Genomic DNA, 12,248 nt, shown 5'->3' on the forward strand with positions numbered 1-12,248 from the left:
GAATTTGTCTTGGTGCATATGCTCTCAGCGTACATAAAATAAAATATACATTTGTCAAGAATCATGTGGTACAACACTTAATGATTGTCATAGGGGTCAAATAAGCAATGAAGAAGCAATATTAATAAAAATCTTAGGTTATAAGCAACAAGTTACAGTCATACAGTCAACATGGGAGGAGATGGGTGATAGGAATGATGAGAAAAACTAGTAGAATAGAAGTGCAGATTTAGATGGTTATTGAAACAGATGTCCATGTGCCGCCTCTATGTTGGTTGAGGCAGGCAGGATTCCCTTGAGTACCACTTGTTGGGGGTCAAGGGAAAGGGAGGGTCTTGCCTTCTCTTTCTGCTCAAGATCCCCATGTACAATTGATGGGCCACTGTGTGACACAGAATGCTGGACTCAATGGGCTTTGGCCTGATTCAGCATGGCTCTTCTTATGTTCCTAACTAACTAACTAACTAACTAACTAACTAACTAACTAACTAACTAACTAACTAAATTTGGCTTCTGCGCATGCGCAGCACCTGAAATCTCATGCGAGAACGTGTGTGTGAGCGAGATTTTGGCGATTTTCGCTGAAATTTTTGCTTCCCTGCTTGCGCAGAAGTTAAAAAAATCGGTGAAAATCACCACAATCTTGCTCGTGCAAGCATTTTCACTCAAGATTTTGCTTGCTACTCATACGCAGAAGCCAAATTTTGCAAGGGGGTGCAGGTGTGCATGTCAGCGGCACACAGTTGCTTACGCATGACAAAAATCGCTACTGGAATGTAGCACCTTACCGTTCTGGTAGCAGGCTACAACTGTCAAAACCCGGAATAGCCTCAACTCTAGTGGAGAGTGCTTACATGTGGATGGAGAAAGGGAATGGTCATTATAGAGGTATTCTATTCTATTCATTGTAGAGGTATTCATTATAGAGGTATAGTCATTATAGAGGTTGCTTCCTTGTGGCAAAGTCCATCTGAATGTTTATCTGCCTGATTCAGGGAAAGTTCCTCGTATATTATTTCCTCTTTGGTTGGGCAGGACATGAATGACGATATCTTGGGGAAAGCTTTGGTTTTCTTTAGAACACCTGCCCTATGTCAGAGGTGGGTTTTCCTAGGTCAGACCTGTTTTATGATTTGAGTTGATTTGATTTCATTTATTAGATTTGTATGCCGCCCCTCTCCGCAGACTCGGGGCAGCTCACAGCAGTGATAAAACAATATACAATAACAAATCTAATATTAAAAGTCTAAAATAACAAATCTAATATTAAAAGTCTAAAAGCCCCATTATTTAAAAAGCATACACACAAACATACCATACATAAAACTACATAGGCAAGGGGAGATGTCTCAGTTCCCCCATGCCTGATGGCAGAGGGTCGGGGCCGCCACAGAGAAGGCTCTTCCCCTGGGTCCCCCCAGACGACATTGTTCCAATATTTGAGAGACTGCCACACAGAGGAGGGGGTCAAGCTATTTTCCAAAGCACCTAAAGTCCAGACAAGGAATAATGGGTGGAAACTGATCAAAGGAGAGATTCAATCTAGAAACACGCATGAACACTGGAGCTAAGCTAGGACACAGCTCGCGTGCCCACAGATATGGCTCTGTGTGCCACCTGTGGTACACGTGCCATAGATACTCCATCACAGGTATAGGGTTTCCTGCCTGAGCAGGAGGTTGGACTAGAAGACCTCCAACTTAGAAGACCTCAACTCTCTTATTCCATGTTTCTTCTAAGGTAACAAGCACTGTTAGTCTACAGTATAACAAGTAATTGATCACTAATGATGTTACATGATTTGGATAATGAAACATCTGCAAAAAAACAAGCAGGCTCAGAGAATACCCCCCATGCAATGTTTTACAGCAGAAAAAGAAAATTGAGGATCTATGATTTTTTTTTCTCTCCCCTTGGCAGGTGGAGAAACCAGGCGAGGGATAAAGAGACGGATTGACCATGAATTATACAACATTCGAGCTAAGGCGGACCAGGGCATCGAAGAATTCTATGATTACGACATCTCCCTCATTGAACTAGTGAAAGCTGTGGATTTTGGAGGAAGAGTCAGGTACCGTGGCTTTTTGCCAAGGTTTTAAAGTTCACCTGGTTTGTTCTGGAACCTTGATTGATTGACACATCTTTGCACATCTCAAATGAAGTCTTGTTAAAGGAATCCAGTTCTTTTTCATCTACCAAGGCAGCATCTTCTACTGGAAATTCACTTGCATTAGGTTACTTACAAGTAATTCTCCTTTAGCAATCACAGTTGGAAGCTAAAACATAGAAAGAACAAATATTTGTTTGTTCTTGTTAGTTTGTTTGTTTGTTTGTTTGTTTGTTTGTTTGTTCGTTCATTCATTCATTCATTCATTCATTCATTTATTAAATTTGTATGCCGCCCCTCTCCGTAGACTTGGGGCGGTTCACAGCAATGGCAGAGAACAATGTAAAATACAAATCTAATATTTAAAAAACTAAAAAAACCATAATTTAAAAAACATGCACCCGACATACCATACATAAACTATATAGGCCTGGGGAAGATGTCTCAATTCCCCCATGCCTGACAGCAGAGGTGGGTCTTAAGGAGTTTACGAAAGGCAAGGAGAATGGGGGCAATCCTAATCTCCGGGGGGAGCTGGTTCCAGAGGGTTGGGGCCGCCACAGAGAAGGCTCTTCCCCTGGGGCCCGCCAAACGACATTGTTTAGTCGACGGGACCTGGAGAAGGCCAACTCTGTGGGATCTAACCTGTCGCTGGGATTCGTGCAGCAGAAGGCGGTCCCGGAGATATTCTGGTCCGATGCCATGAAGGGCTTTATAGGTCATAACCAACACTTTGAATTGTGACTGGAAACTGATCGGCAAGCAATGCAGACTGCGGAGTGTTGGTGTAACATGGGCATACCTAGGGAAGCCCATGATTGCTCTCGCAGCTGCATTCTGCACGATCTGAAGTTTCCGAACACTCTTCAAAGGTAGCCCCATGTAGAGAGCATTACAGTAGTCGAACCTCGAGGTGATGAGGGCATGAGTAGTTGCAGGAATTGGGTATGTCTAGTTTAATGAAAAGAAGGACTAGGGGAGACATGATGGCAGTGTTGAAATATCTGAGTGGGTACCAGAAAGAAGAGGGAGTCAAGCTATTCTCCAAGGCACCTGAAGGAAGGATGAGAAAAAATTGGATGGAAGTTAATCAAAGGGAGAAATAACCTAGAACTAAGGAGACATTTCCTGACAATGAGAGCAACTAATCAGTGGAACGGCTTTGCCTCCATAAATTGAAAATGCTTCATTGCTGGATGTTTTTAAGAAGAGATTGGACAGCCGTTTGTCTGAAATGGTATAGGTGTCAAACTCACGTCATCACAGCAGCATCACGTTATGTATAGGGACTTTCTCCCCTGTGCTAAACTGGGTGTGGGTATGGCCAGTGTGTGATGCATATGGCCCGTGGGCTGGGAGTTTGACAGCGGGTGTTGTACTAGGTGTCTTCAAACTTGGCAACTTAAAGACTTATGGACTTTAATTCCCAGAATTCTCCTGCCAGCACAGCTTCATCTCCCAGAATTCTCCAGCCAACAAGTCTCAAATTTGGGGACCCCTGTATTGGAAGACCTTCAAGGTCCCTTCCAACTTTGTTCTGTTCTGTTTTGTTCCATTCTGTTCTTCCAATTCTGTTATCTGTCATTGTGAAGCAGCTGCTAAATGATACTGCACCTGTGCCGCCCATTTCCTCACGGACTCAGGGTGGCTAACAATAGAATAGAAATAATAATAATAACAACAACAACAACAACAACAACAACAACAACAACAACAACAACAGAGTTGGAAGGGACCTTGGAGGTCTTCCAGTCCAATCCCCTGTTTAGGCAGGAAACCCTACACTACTTCAGACAGATGGTTAACCAACATCTGCTTAAAAACTTCCAGTGTTGGGGCATTCACAACTTCTGGAGGCAAGTTGTTCCACTGATCAACCATTCTAACTGTCAGGAAATTTCTCCTTAGTTCTAAGTTACTTCTCTCCTTATTTAGTTTCTACCCATTGCTTCTTGTTTTGTCATCAGGTGCTTTGGAGAATAGGTTGACTCCTTCTTCTTTGTGGCAACCCCTGAGAGAATAGAGTAGAGTAGAGTGGAGTAGAGTAGGGAAGAGTGGAGTGGAGTGGAATGGAATGGAATAGAATAGAATAGGTACATAAGTGCACTGGTGTGCCTTTCGTCCCATGTCCAATTGTCTTTCCTTTCTCTCACTTATCATATATATTTTCTTCCTTTCATATATCCTCTCCTCTAAGTTCACTTTACCCTTATATATATTTCTACACGTCTATTTTTCTTCCTATGTATTTGTGTATTGGAAAAATGAATAAATAAATAAAATAAAAATAAATAGAATAGAATAGAATAGAATACTTTATTGGCCAAGTGTGAAGGAATGTGTCTTTGGTGCATGTGCTCTCACTCTAAATAAAATGCAATACAAAAAGTTAAACCCCATAGTAAAAACATTCACCTACCAATCATACAACAGTCAAGCTTGGAGCAAGATGTCGATGCTCAACAATCTTTCCAGGCCAGCCGGCAGAGTTGTGTTTTTAGGGCCTTTCGGAAGGCCAGGAGAGTGGGGGCATAAATTAAACGGATCCAATTTTTTTCTTTCTTTCTAGACCCATCTGCCTCCCTTGCACCGAAGGAGCCAGCAGAGCCCTGAAGCTGAAACCTGGAACAACAACATGCAGGGATCATGGTAAGGATATCAGGCTTCTCCATACCTTGCAGTCTGCTGCCTTTAATCAAGCAGAGAAACAGCCGAGATATACCCATGTACAGTATCTCCATCATTCCATGAGCTGCACTGGCTTCTGATTGGTCTCCGGATGCAATATAAAGTGTTGGCTATTAACTATAAAGCCATACATGGCTTAGGACCAGGTTATTTACGGGATTGTCTTCTGCCTCATATGCCCCAATGACTGGTCAGATTGATTGATTGATTGTTTGATTTACTTATTTATTTATTTATTTATTTACTTACGGTTTGGTTTGGTTTGGTTTGGTTTGGTTTGGTTTGATTTGATTTGATTTGATTTGATTTGATTTGCATGCCGCCCCTCTCCGAAGACTCGGGGCGGCTCACAACAGTAATACAAAAACAATATAACAGTGAGACAAATCTAATATTAAAATAAAACATATAAAACCCCAACAATTTAAAACCATACAACACATACATACCAAACATAAAATATAAAAGCCTGGGGAAGGATGTCTCAGTTCCCCCATGCCTGGCGATAAAGGTGGGTCTTGAGTAATTTGCGAAAGACAAGGAGGGTGGGGGCCGTTCTAATCTCTGGGGGGAGTTGATTCCAGAGGGCCGGGGCCGCCACAGAAAAGGCTCTTTCCCTGGGGCCTGCCAAACAACATTGTTTGGTCGACGGGACCCAGAGAAGGCCAACTTTGTGGGACCTAATCGGCCGCTGGGATTCATGTGGTAGAAGGCGGTTCTGGATGTATTCTGCTCCAATACCATGTAAGGCTTTAAAGGTCATTACCAACACTTTGAATTGTGACCGGAAACCGATCGGCAGCCAGTGCAGGCCATGGAGTGTTGCAGAAACGTGGGCGAATCTAGGGTCGGCCTTCTGCAGGTCCCATGAGCCAAGCAGTGCTGGCTGGTGGGGCCACAGGGACAGGCCTTCTCTGTGGCAGCTCTGGTCCTGTGGAACTGACTCCCTCTGGCGATTCACATTGCCCTCACACTCCTGGCCTTTTGTAAGGCCTGAGAAACACGACTTTGCTGGCAGCTCTGTTGCCGTTAAGCGACAACATCTGCTCCACCCTCTATTTACGAATTAATGATGGATGAATGTTTTTATTCTTGGGGTTTAAAAGTTTTGTATTTCTGTTTTTAACACTGTACGCTGCCCTGGGTCCATCAGGAGAAGGGCAGCCTATAAATTGAAATATCAAACAAGCAAGCAAACAAACAAATAATAAAATTTGGATTTTACTACTGGGCGCCATCCATCTCTTTATCTAAACAACTGGTTGTCTACAGATAAAAAGTCATAAAATCATATAAAAAATATAGACAAAACTGAACTAACAATAACAAATTTCAAAGTAAGTTAAAAGATCAGGAAAGATATCAGGAAAGACTTAATGAACTCAATCTGTATAGTCTGGAGCAGTGTTTTTCAACCAGTGTGCCGTGGCACACTAGTGTGCCGCGAGACATGGTCAGGTGTGCCGCGAAGCTCGGAGAGAGAGAAAGCAAGAGAACAAGAGAAAGAAAGCAAGAGAGAGGGAAAGAGAGAGAGGGAAGGAAGGAAGGAGAGAGAAAAAGACAGGGAGGGAGGGAGAGAGAAAGAGCAAAAAAGAGAGGAAGGAAGGAAGAGAAAGAAAGAGGGATGGAGAGAGAAAGAAAGAGGAAGGAAGGGAGAGAAAGAGGGAGGGAGAGAGAAATAGAGCGAAAGGGAGGAAGAGAGAGAGAGAATTTTTTTGTCCAAACTTTTTTTAGCCCCCCCCCCTCCACTCAATGTGCCCCAGGGTTTCATAAAAGTAAAAAATGTGCCGCGGCTCAAAAAAGGTTGAAAATCACTGGTCTGGGGGACAGAAGGAAAAGGGGGGACATGATCAAAACATTCAAATATGCTAAAGGGTTAAATAAAGTTCAGGAGGGAAGTGTTTTTAATAGGAAAGTGATTAGCTATGCCCAGTTCCTGCACTCATTATATGTTTTAGCCTCCAGTCCCCTAATCATCTTAGTTGCTCTTGTCTGCAGGGTCAACATATTTTTTATATCGTGGGGACCAAAACTGGACCGAGTCTGATCTTACCAAGGCATTGTAAAGTGGTACTAACACTTCAGGTGATCCTTCTGTCTCTGATGATGACTAAGGCATGTGTAACGGAGAAAGGCCTCCCTATTATGTAGCTGCGATTTATGTTCCCTTAGGCAGCATTTCTTCACTGCATCCCTCAAGGTCTTTCTCACATACCATTAGTTCTTTTTTTTCTTCCCTGATGGAGATAGTTCTCAGCATCTGCTCTAAGGATATTCAGGATAGGGGCATCAAAAACCTAATAGATGGGGCTTCAACTGTGCAGAGGAATTCAATTCAATTTAATTTATTAGATTTGTATGCCGCCCCTCTCCGAAGACTCGGGGCGGCTCACAACAATAATAAAAACAGTATAACAATGGTACAAATCTAATAATAAAATTATATAAAATCCCCCAACAATTAAAAAAACCATACAGCAAAATACATACCAAACATAAAATATAAGAAAGCCTGGGGGAGATGTCTTAATTCCCCCATGCCTGGTGGGTCTTGAGTAACTTGCAAAAGACAAGGAGGGTGGGGGCCGTTCTAATGTCCGGGGGGAGTTGATTCCAGAGGGCCGGGGCCGCCACAGAGAAGGCTCTTCCCCTGGGGCCCGCCAAACGACATTGTTTGGTCGACGGCACCCGGAGAAGGCCAACTCTGTGGGACCTTATCAGCTGCTGGGATTCGTGTGGTAGAAGGCGGTTCCGAAGGTACTCTGGTCCAATGCCATGAAGGGCTTTAAAGGTCATTACCAACACTTTGAATTGTGACCGGAAACTGATCGGCAGCCAGTGCAGGTCATGGAGTGTTGTAGATACGTGGGTGAATCTGGGAAGCCCCACGATGGCTCTCGCAGCTGCATTCTGCACGATCTGAAGTTTCCGAACACTTTTCAAAGGTAGCCCCATGTAGAGAGCGTTGCAGTAGTCGAACCTCGAGGTGATAAGGGAGCCCCCATCCTGATTTTTTTAAACATACATAACTTAAATTAAAAGAGTTGGGGCTTTTATTGCATTCTGAGGACACATCCTCTTGCCCTTTTGACATCTCCACAGAGATGCCCAGCAGTGGCTGTCCTTCATTTCCTCATTTTTTCACCTTCCTTTCTTCCATTTTTTGCAAACCTTTTACTTTCAGTTCTTCTTACTTTCTCAATCTGTCATATATGTTTTGGTATGCTTGTATTTATTCTATAAATATGTGCACTCATTTCCCGCCTGTTTTGGCAAATAGTTCCCCAAAGAGGCAATTATTGTTTCCAATTTTGTGAAACACACCCATGTTTTGCAATGCCATATTTTCCCTCAGTTCATTATTTCCCTGCATTGTTCTCGTAAATTTGTGTGTTCTTTGGCTCTGGTTGTTCCATACAAACCATGCAAATTGAAGATAGCCCGATTTGGCTTTGTGGGGTTTTTATTTTTTGCATTTGGAAATCAAAAGGAAATACTGTATTCAAATGCACTTGTCCTCCATCTTTTAGTACAGTTTTTTAATAATATTTTAATTCTGTGTTATTTTAGTCTTTTAACTATTTTTACTTGCTTGGTAAGCCCCCCTCCCACCATTACCTTGAAGAAAAGATGGGCAGCATAAAAATTTAATAAAGAAAATTAAATTCTAAATTCTTGAAAGAGCAGTGAACAGTCTGCTACGATCTGGTCTTCAATCTGCATTAAATAATATTTGCAAAAGGTGCAAAATCTTTAAGTGCATGCATATAAACATAAAAACATAGAAGACTGGCAGCAGAAAAAGACCTCATGATCCATCTAGTCTGCCCTTATACTATTTCCTGTATTTTTATCTTAGGGTTGGTATATGTTTATCCCAGGCATGTTTAAATTCAGTTACTGTGGATTTACCAACCACGTCTGCTGGAAGTTTGTTCCAAGGATTTACTACTCTTTCAGTAAAATAATATTTTCTCATGTTGCTTTTGATCTTTCCCCCAACTAACTTCATATTGTGTCCCCTTGTTCTATGTTTCTATGTTTATATGCAGGGACTTAAATAATTTAGAATTTAATTTTCTTTATTAAATTTTTATGCTGCCCATCTTTTCTACAAGGTGATGGGGGAGGGGGCTTACAAAGCAAGTAAACATAATTAAAAGACTAAAACAACACAGAATTAAAATATTATTAAAAAGTGTACTAAAAGATGGAGGAAAAGTGCATTTGAATACAGTATTTCCTTTTGATTTCCAAAGGGAGCATGGCATTGATTGATTGATTGATTGATTGATTGATGGGACTTATATGTCTGTTCATCTTATGTGCCATAACTTTGGGTGGCCTACACTAAGAACAACAGGAATACTGTATTGAAGAAACTATTAAAACCAATATCTAAGAAACAACTCAGGGTCCCTAAATCAACACTCCCTAATGTATAAATAAACCAATGTTTCTTAACCTCCAGAAGTTTAAGATGAATGGCCATCATCTCCCAGAATTCTCCAGTCAGCAGACTGGCTGAGGAATTCTGGGAATTGAAGTCTTAGACTTGCTGAGATTGAAAAACTCTGCTCCAGGCACTGGGTCAATGTCTGAATAGTATGACCTGGCCAACCAGAGATAAAGATATATAATAAAGTATCAATAAGTTCTTAAGAAGTTTTAAAGAAAATGTTGGACAACCATTTTAGAAACATAGAAACATAGAAGTCTGAGGGCAGAAAAAGTGGTCCATCTAGTCTGCCTGTATACTATTTTCTGTATTTTATCTTAGGATGGATATATGTTTATCCCAGGCATGTTTAAATTCACTTACTGTGGATTTATCTACCACGTCTGCTGGAAGTTTGTTCCAAGGATCTACTACTCTTTCAGTAAAATAATATTTTCTCATGTTGCATTTTTCTGAAGTAGTGTAGGGTTTCCTGCCTGAGCAGGAGATTGGACTAGAAGACCTCCAAGGTTCCTTCCAACTAAGTTTTTATTATTACTTAACGTACCTAACAATTAAGAATAAACAAATGCATTCTAGGTTTTTCAAGTGCCCTCTTACAAGCTAAAACACAAATCTAAGTAGCATTTCCTTTCCAATTCTCCCTTGCTTGTTGTTGCTGTGGTGGTTGTTATCATCATCATCACCCCATATGGCCTTCTGCAAAAGTTTTTATGTAGAAGTTAAACCAGGAACAGGGGGAATCCTAATTCCTGAGGCACTCCACAAAAGTGGGGCATAGGATTGGACCTCCCCCCCCAACAGTGGTACCTCTACCTAGGAATGCCTCTACTTATGAATTTTCCTAGATAAGAACCAAGCGTTCAAGATTTTTTTGCCTCTTCTCAAGAACCATTTTCCACTTACCAACCCTAGCCTTTGAAACTGTAACCAGAATAGGCAGGGAGAAGCCTCCGTGAGGCCTCTCTAGGATTCTCCTGCAAAGAAACAGGGCCGGAAAAGGCGGGGAGAAGCCTCTGTGGGGCCTCTCTAGGAATCTCCTGGGAGGAAATAGGGCCTGAAAAGACAGGGAAAAGCCTCCATGGAGCCTCTCTAGAAATCTCCTGGGAGGAAACAGGGCCTCCACCCTCCCTGTGGTTTCCCCAATCGCACGCATTATTTGCTTTTACATTGATTCCTCTGGCTTTGGCAGTCCAAAGCGAACGAAGGATTTTCCTTTCTCTGGGCATATGGAGAGAGAATAAACCTCTGCCAGCGCCCATAGAAAAGAAATGCTCCCTTCGCACTGGGCAGCAACTGTCTTCTTTCTCCTTCCCCTCTCCCCAAATTTCAAGCTATTAATTCTTTCCTAATGGGTTTGCATGCCATTATTTGCTTTGACATTGATTCCTATGGGAAAAATTGTTTCTTCTTACAAACCTTTCTGCTTAAGAACTTGATCACGGAATGAATTAAGTTTGTAAGTAGAGGTACCACGGCATTGAATATTATATAAATAATATTATATATAATATATATAATATATAATACAGTGATACCTCATCTTACAAATGCCTCATCATACAAACTTTTCGAGATACAAACCCGGGGTTTAAGATTTTTTTGCCTCTTCTTACAAACTATTTACAAACCCACCCCCACCGCTGGGATGCCCCGCCCCCGGACTTCCGTTGCCAACGAAGCACCCTTTTTTGCACTGCTGGGATTCCCCTGAGGCTCCCTTCCATGAGAAACCCCACCTCCGGACTTCCGTGTTTTTGTGATGCTGCAGGGGAATCCCAGCAGGGGAATCCCAGCAGTGCAAAAATGGGCACTTCGCTGGCAACGGAAGTCCGGAGGTGAGGTTTCCAAGCAAGGGGAGCCTCTGTGAAATTGCAGCATCGCAAAAACACAGAGGTCCGGAGGTGGGGTTTCGAGGACTTCGGTGTTTTTGCGATGCTGCGATTTCACTGATGGTCCCTTTGCTGGGAAACCCCACCTCCGGACTTCCGTTGCCAGCGAAGCACTCGTTTTTGAGATACTGGGATTCCCCTGCAGCATCACAAAAACACAGACGTCTGGAGGTGGGGTTTCCCATGGAGGGGAGCCTCAGGAGAATCCCAACAGCACAACAGCTGGCAAAAGGGGTGAATCTTGGGCTTGTATGCATTAATCGCTTTTCCATTGATTCCTATGGGAAACATTGTTTCATCTTACAAACTTTTCTCCTTAAGAACCTCGTCCCGGAACCAATTAAGTTTGTAAGACAAGGTGTCACTGTATATAATATAATATTATATGTAATAACTAAAGGCTATTTACACATCTCAAGGAAAACTAAGGGCAAAAAGATTTGAGAAGATTTCTAATGCATTTTTTTTTTTAAAGAAAAAATCCACAGGCCTGGTCATGACCAATTTAGACTGATTAGCACTTTTTTGTGGCTGCAATTTGTAATGTGAAAGATTTTGAGGAAGTGGGGAGGTTAAAACCTTTGCCCTTTCAAAGGAAAGATGAAGAAATGATTCGGAACAAATATTGTAAAGAAATTTCACATGCTGAGTTCAAGTTCCTTGGCACCCTTTCAAACAGCCCAACCCAGTTTCATTAGAACGAGTGGATTACTTTTTTTAAGCAGATAACAGATCTTGTATCAGAGGGGTTTTTTTGTCAACAAAACAAACTGTTTCTTCAGAAAAGGAAATTGCTCCACTCTAGGTGGCTGCCTTTCACCATTCCGTTTTCTGAGGGAAATCCCCCATACTTTTTTTATCTGCCATGTTTCTTGTTTAATCTGTTAGGGGACAGTGAATGGACAAACCGGAAGTTCAGAAAAACCAACTTCCATTTTGCCTGTTGTGCTGTTTTTCTCACTCCGGGTTTTCAGGAAGCTTCCCTGAAGCCTTTGGAGTGCAAAAAACAGCATGACGGGCAAAAGAGCCGGGGTGGCGCAGCAGGTAGAGTGCAGTACTGCAGGTCACTGAAGCTGACTGTAGATCTGTAGGTCAGCGGTTC

At 42.2% G+C, this 12,248-nt stretch overlaps 1 protein-coding gene across 1 annotated transcript in view; it reads left to right on the top strand.

Annotated features, from left to right (window-relative positions):
* The window catches only part of C2 (complement C2), an 82,279-nt gene that overhangs the window by 50,095 nt on the left and 19,936 nt on the right, over nt 1-12,248 (top strand). Inside the window, exons 13-14 of the mRNA XM_070737646.1 lie at nt 1,921-2,071; nt 4,677-4,756. Coding sequence (XP_070593747.1) covers nt 1,921-2,071; nt 4,677-4,756 — 231 coding nt within the window. The remainder of the gene's footprint in view (nt 1-1,920; nt 2,072-4,676; nt 4,757-12,248) is intronic.

The sequence above is a fragment of the Erythrolamprus reginae genome, chromosome 2 (assembly GCF_031021105.1).
Source record: "Erythrolamprus reginae isolate rEryReg1 chromosome 2, rEryReg1.hap1, whole genome shotgun sequence".
Lineage (NCBI taxonomy): Eukaryota > Metazoa > Chordata > Lepidosauria > Squamata > Dipsadidae > Erythrolamprus > Erythrolamprus reginae.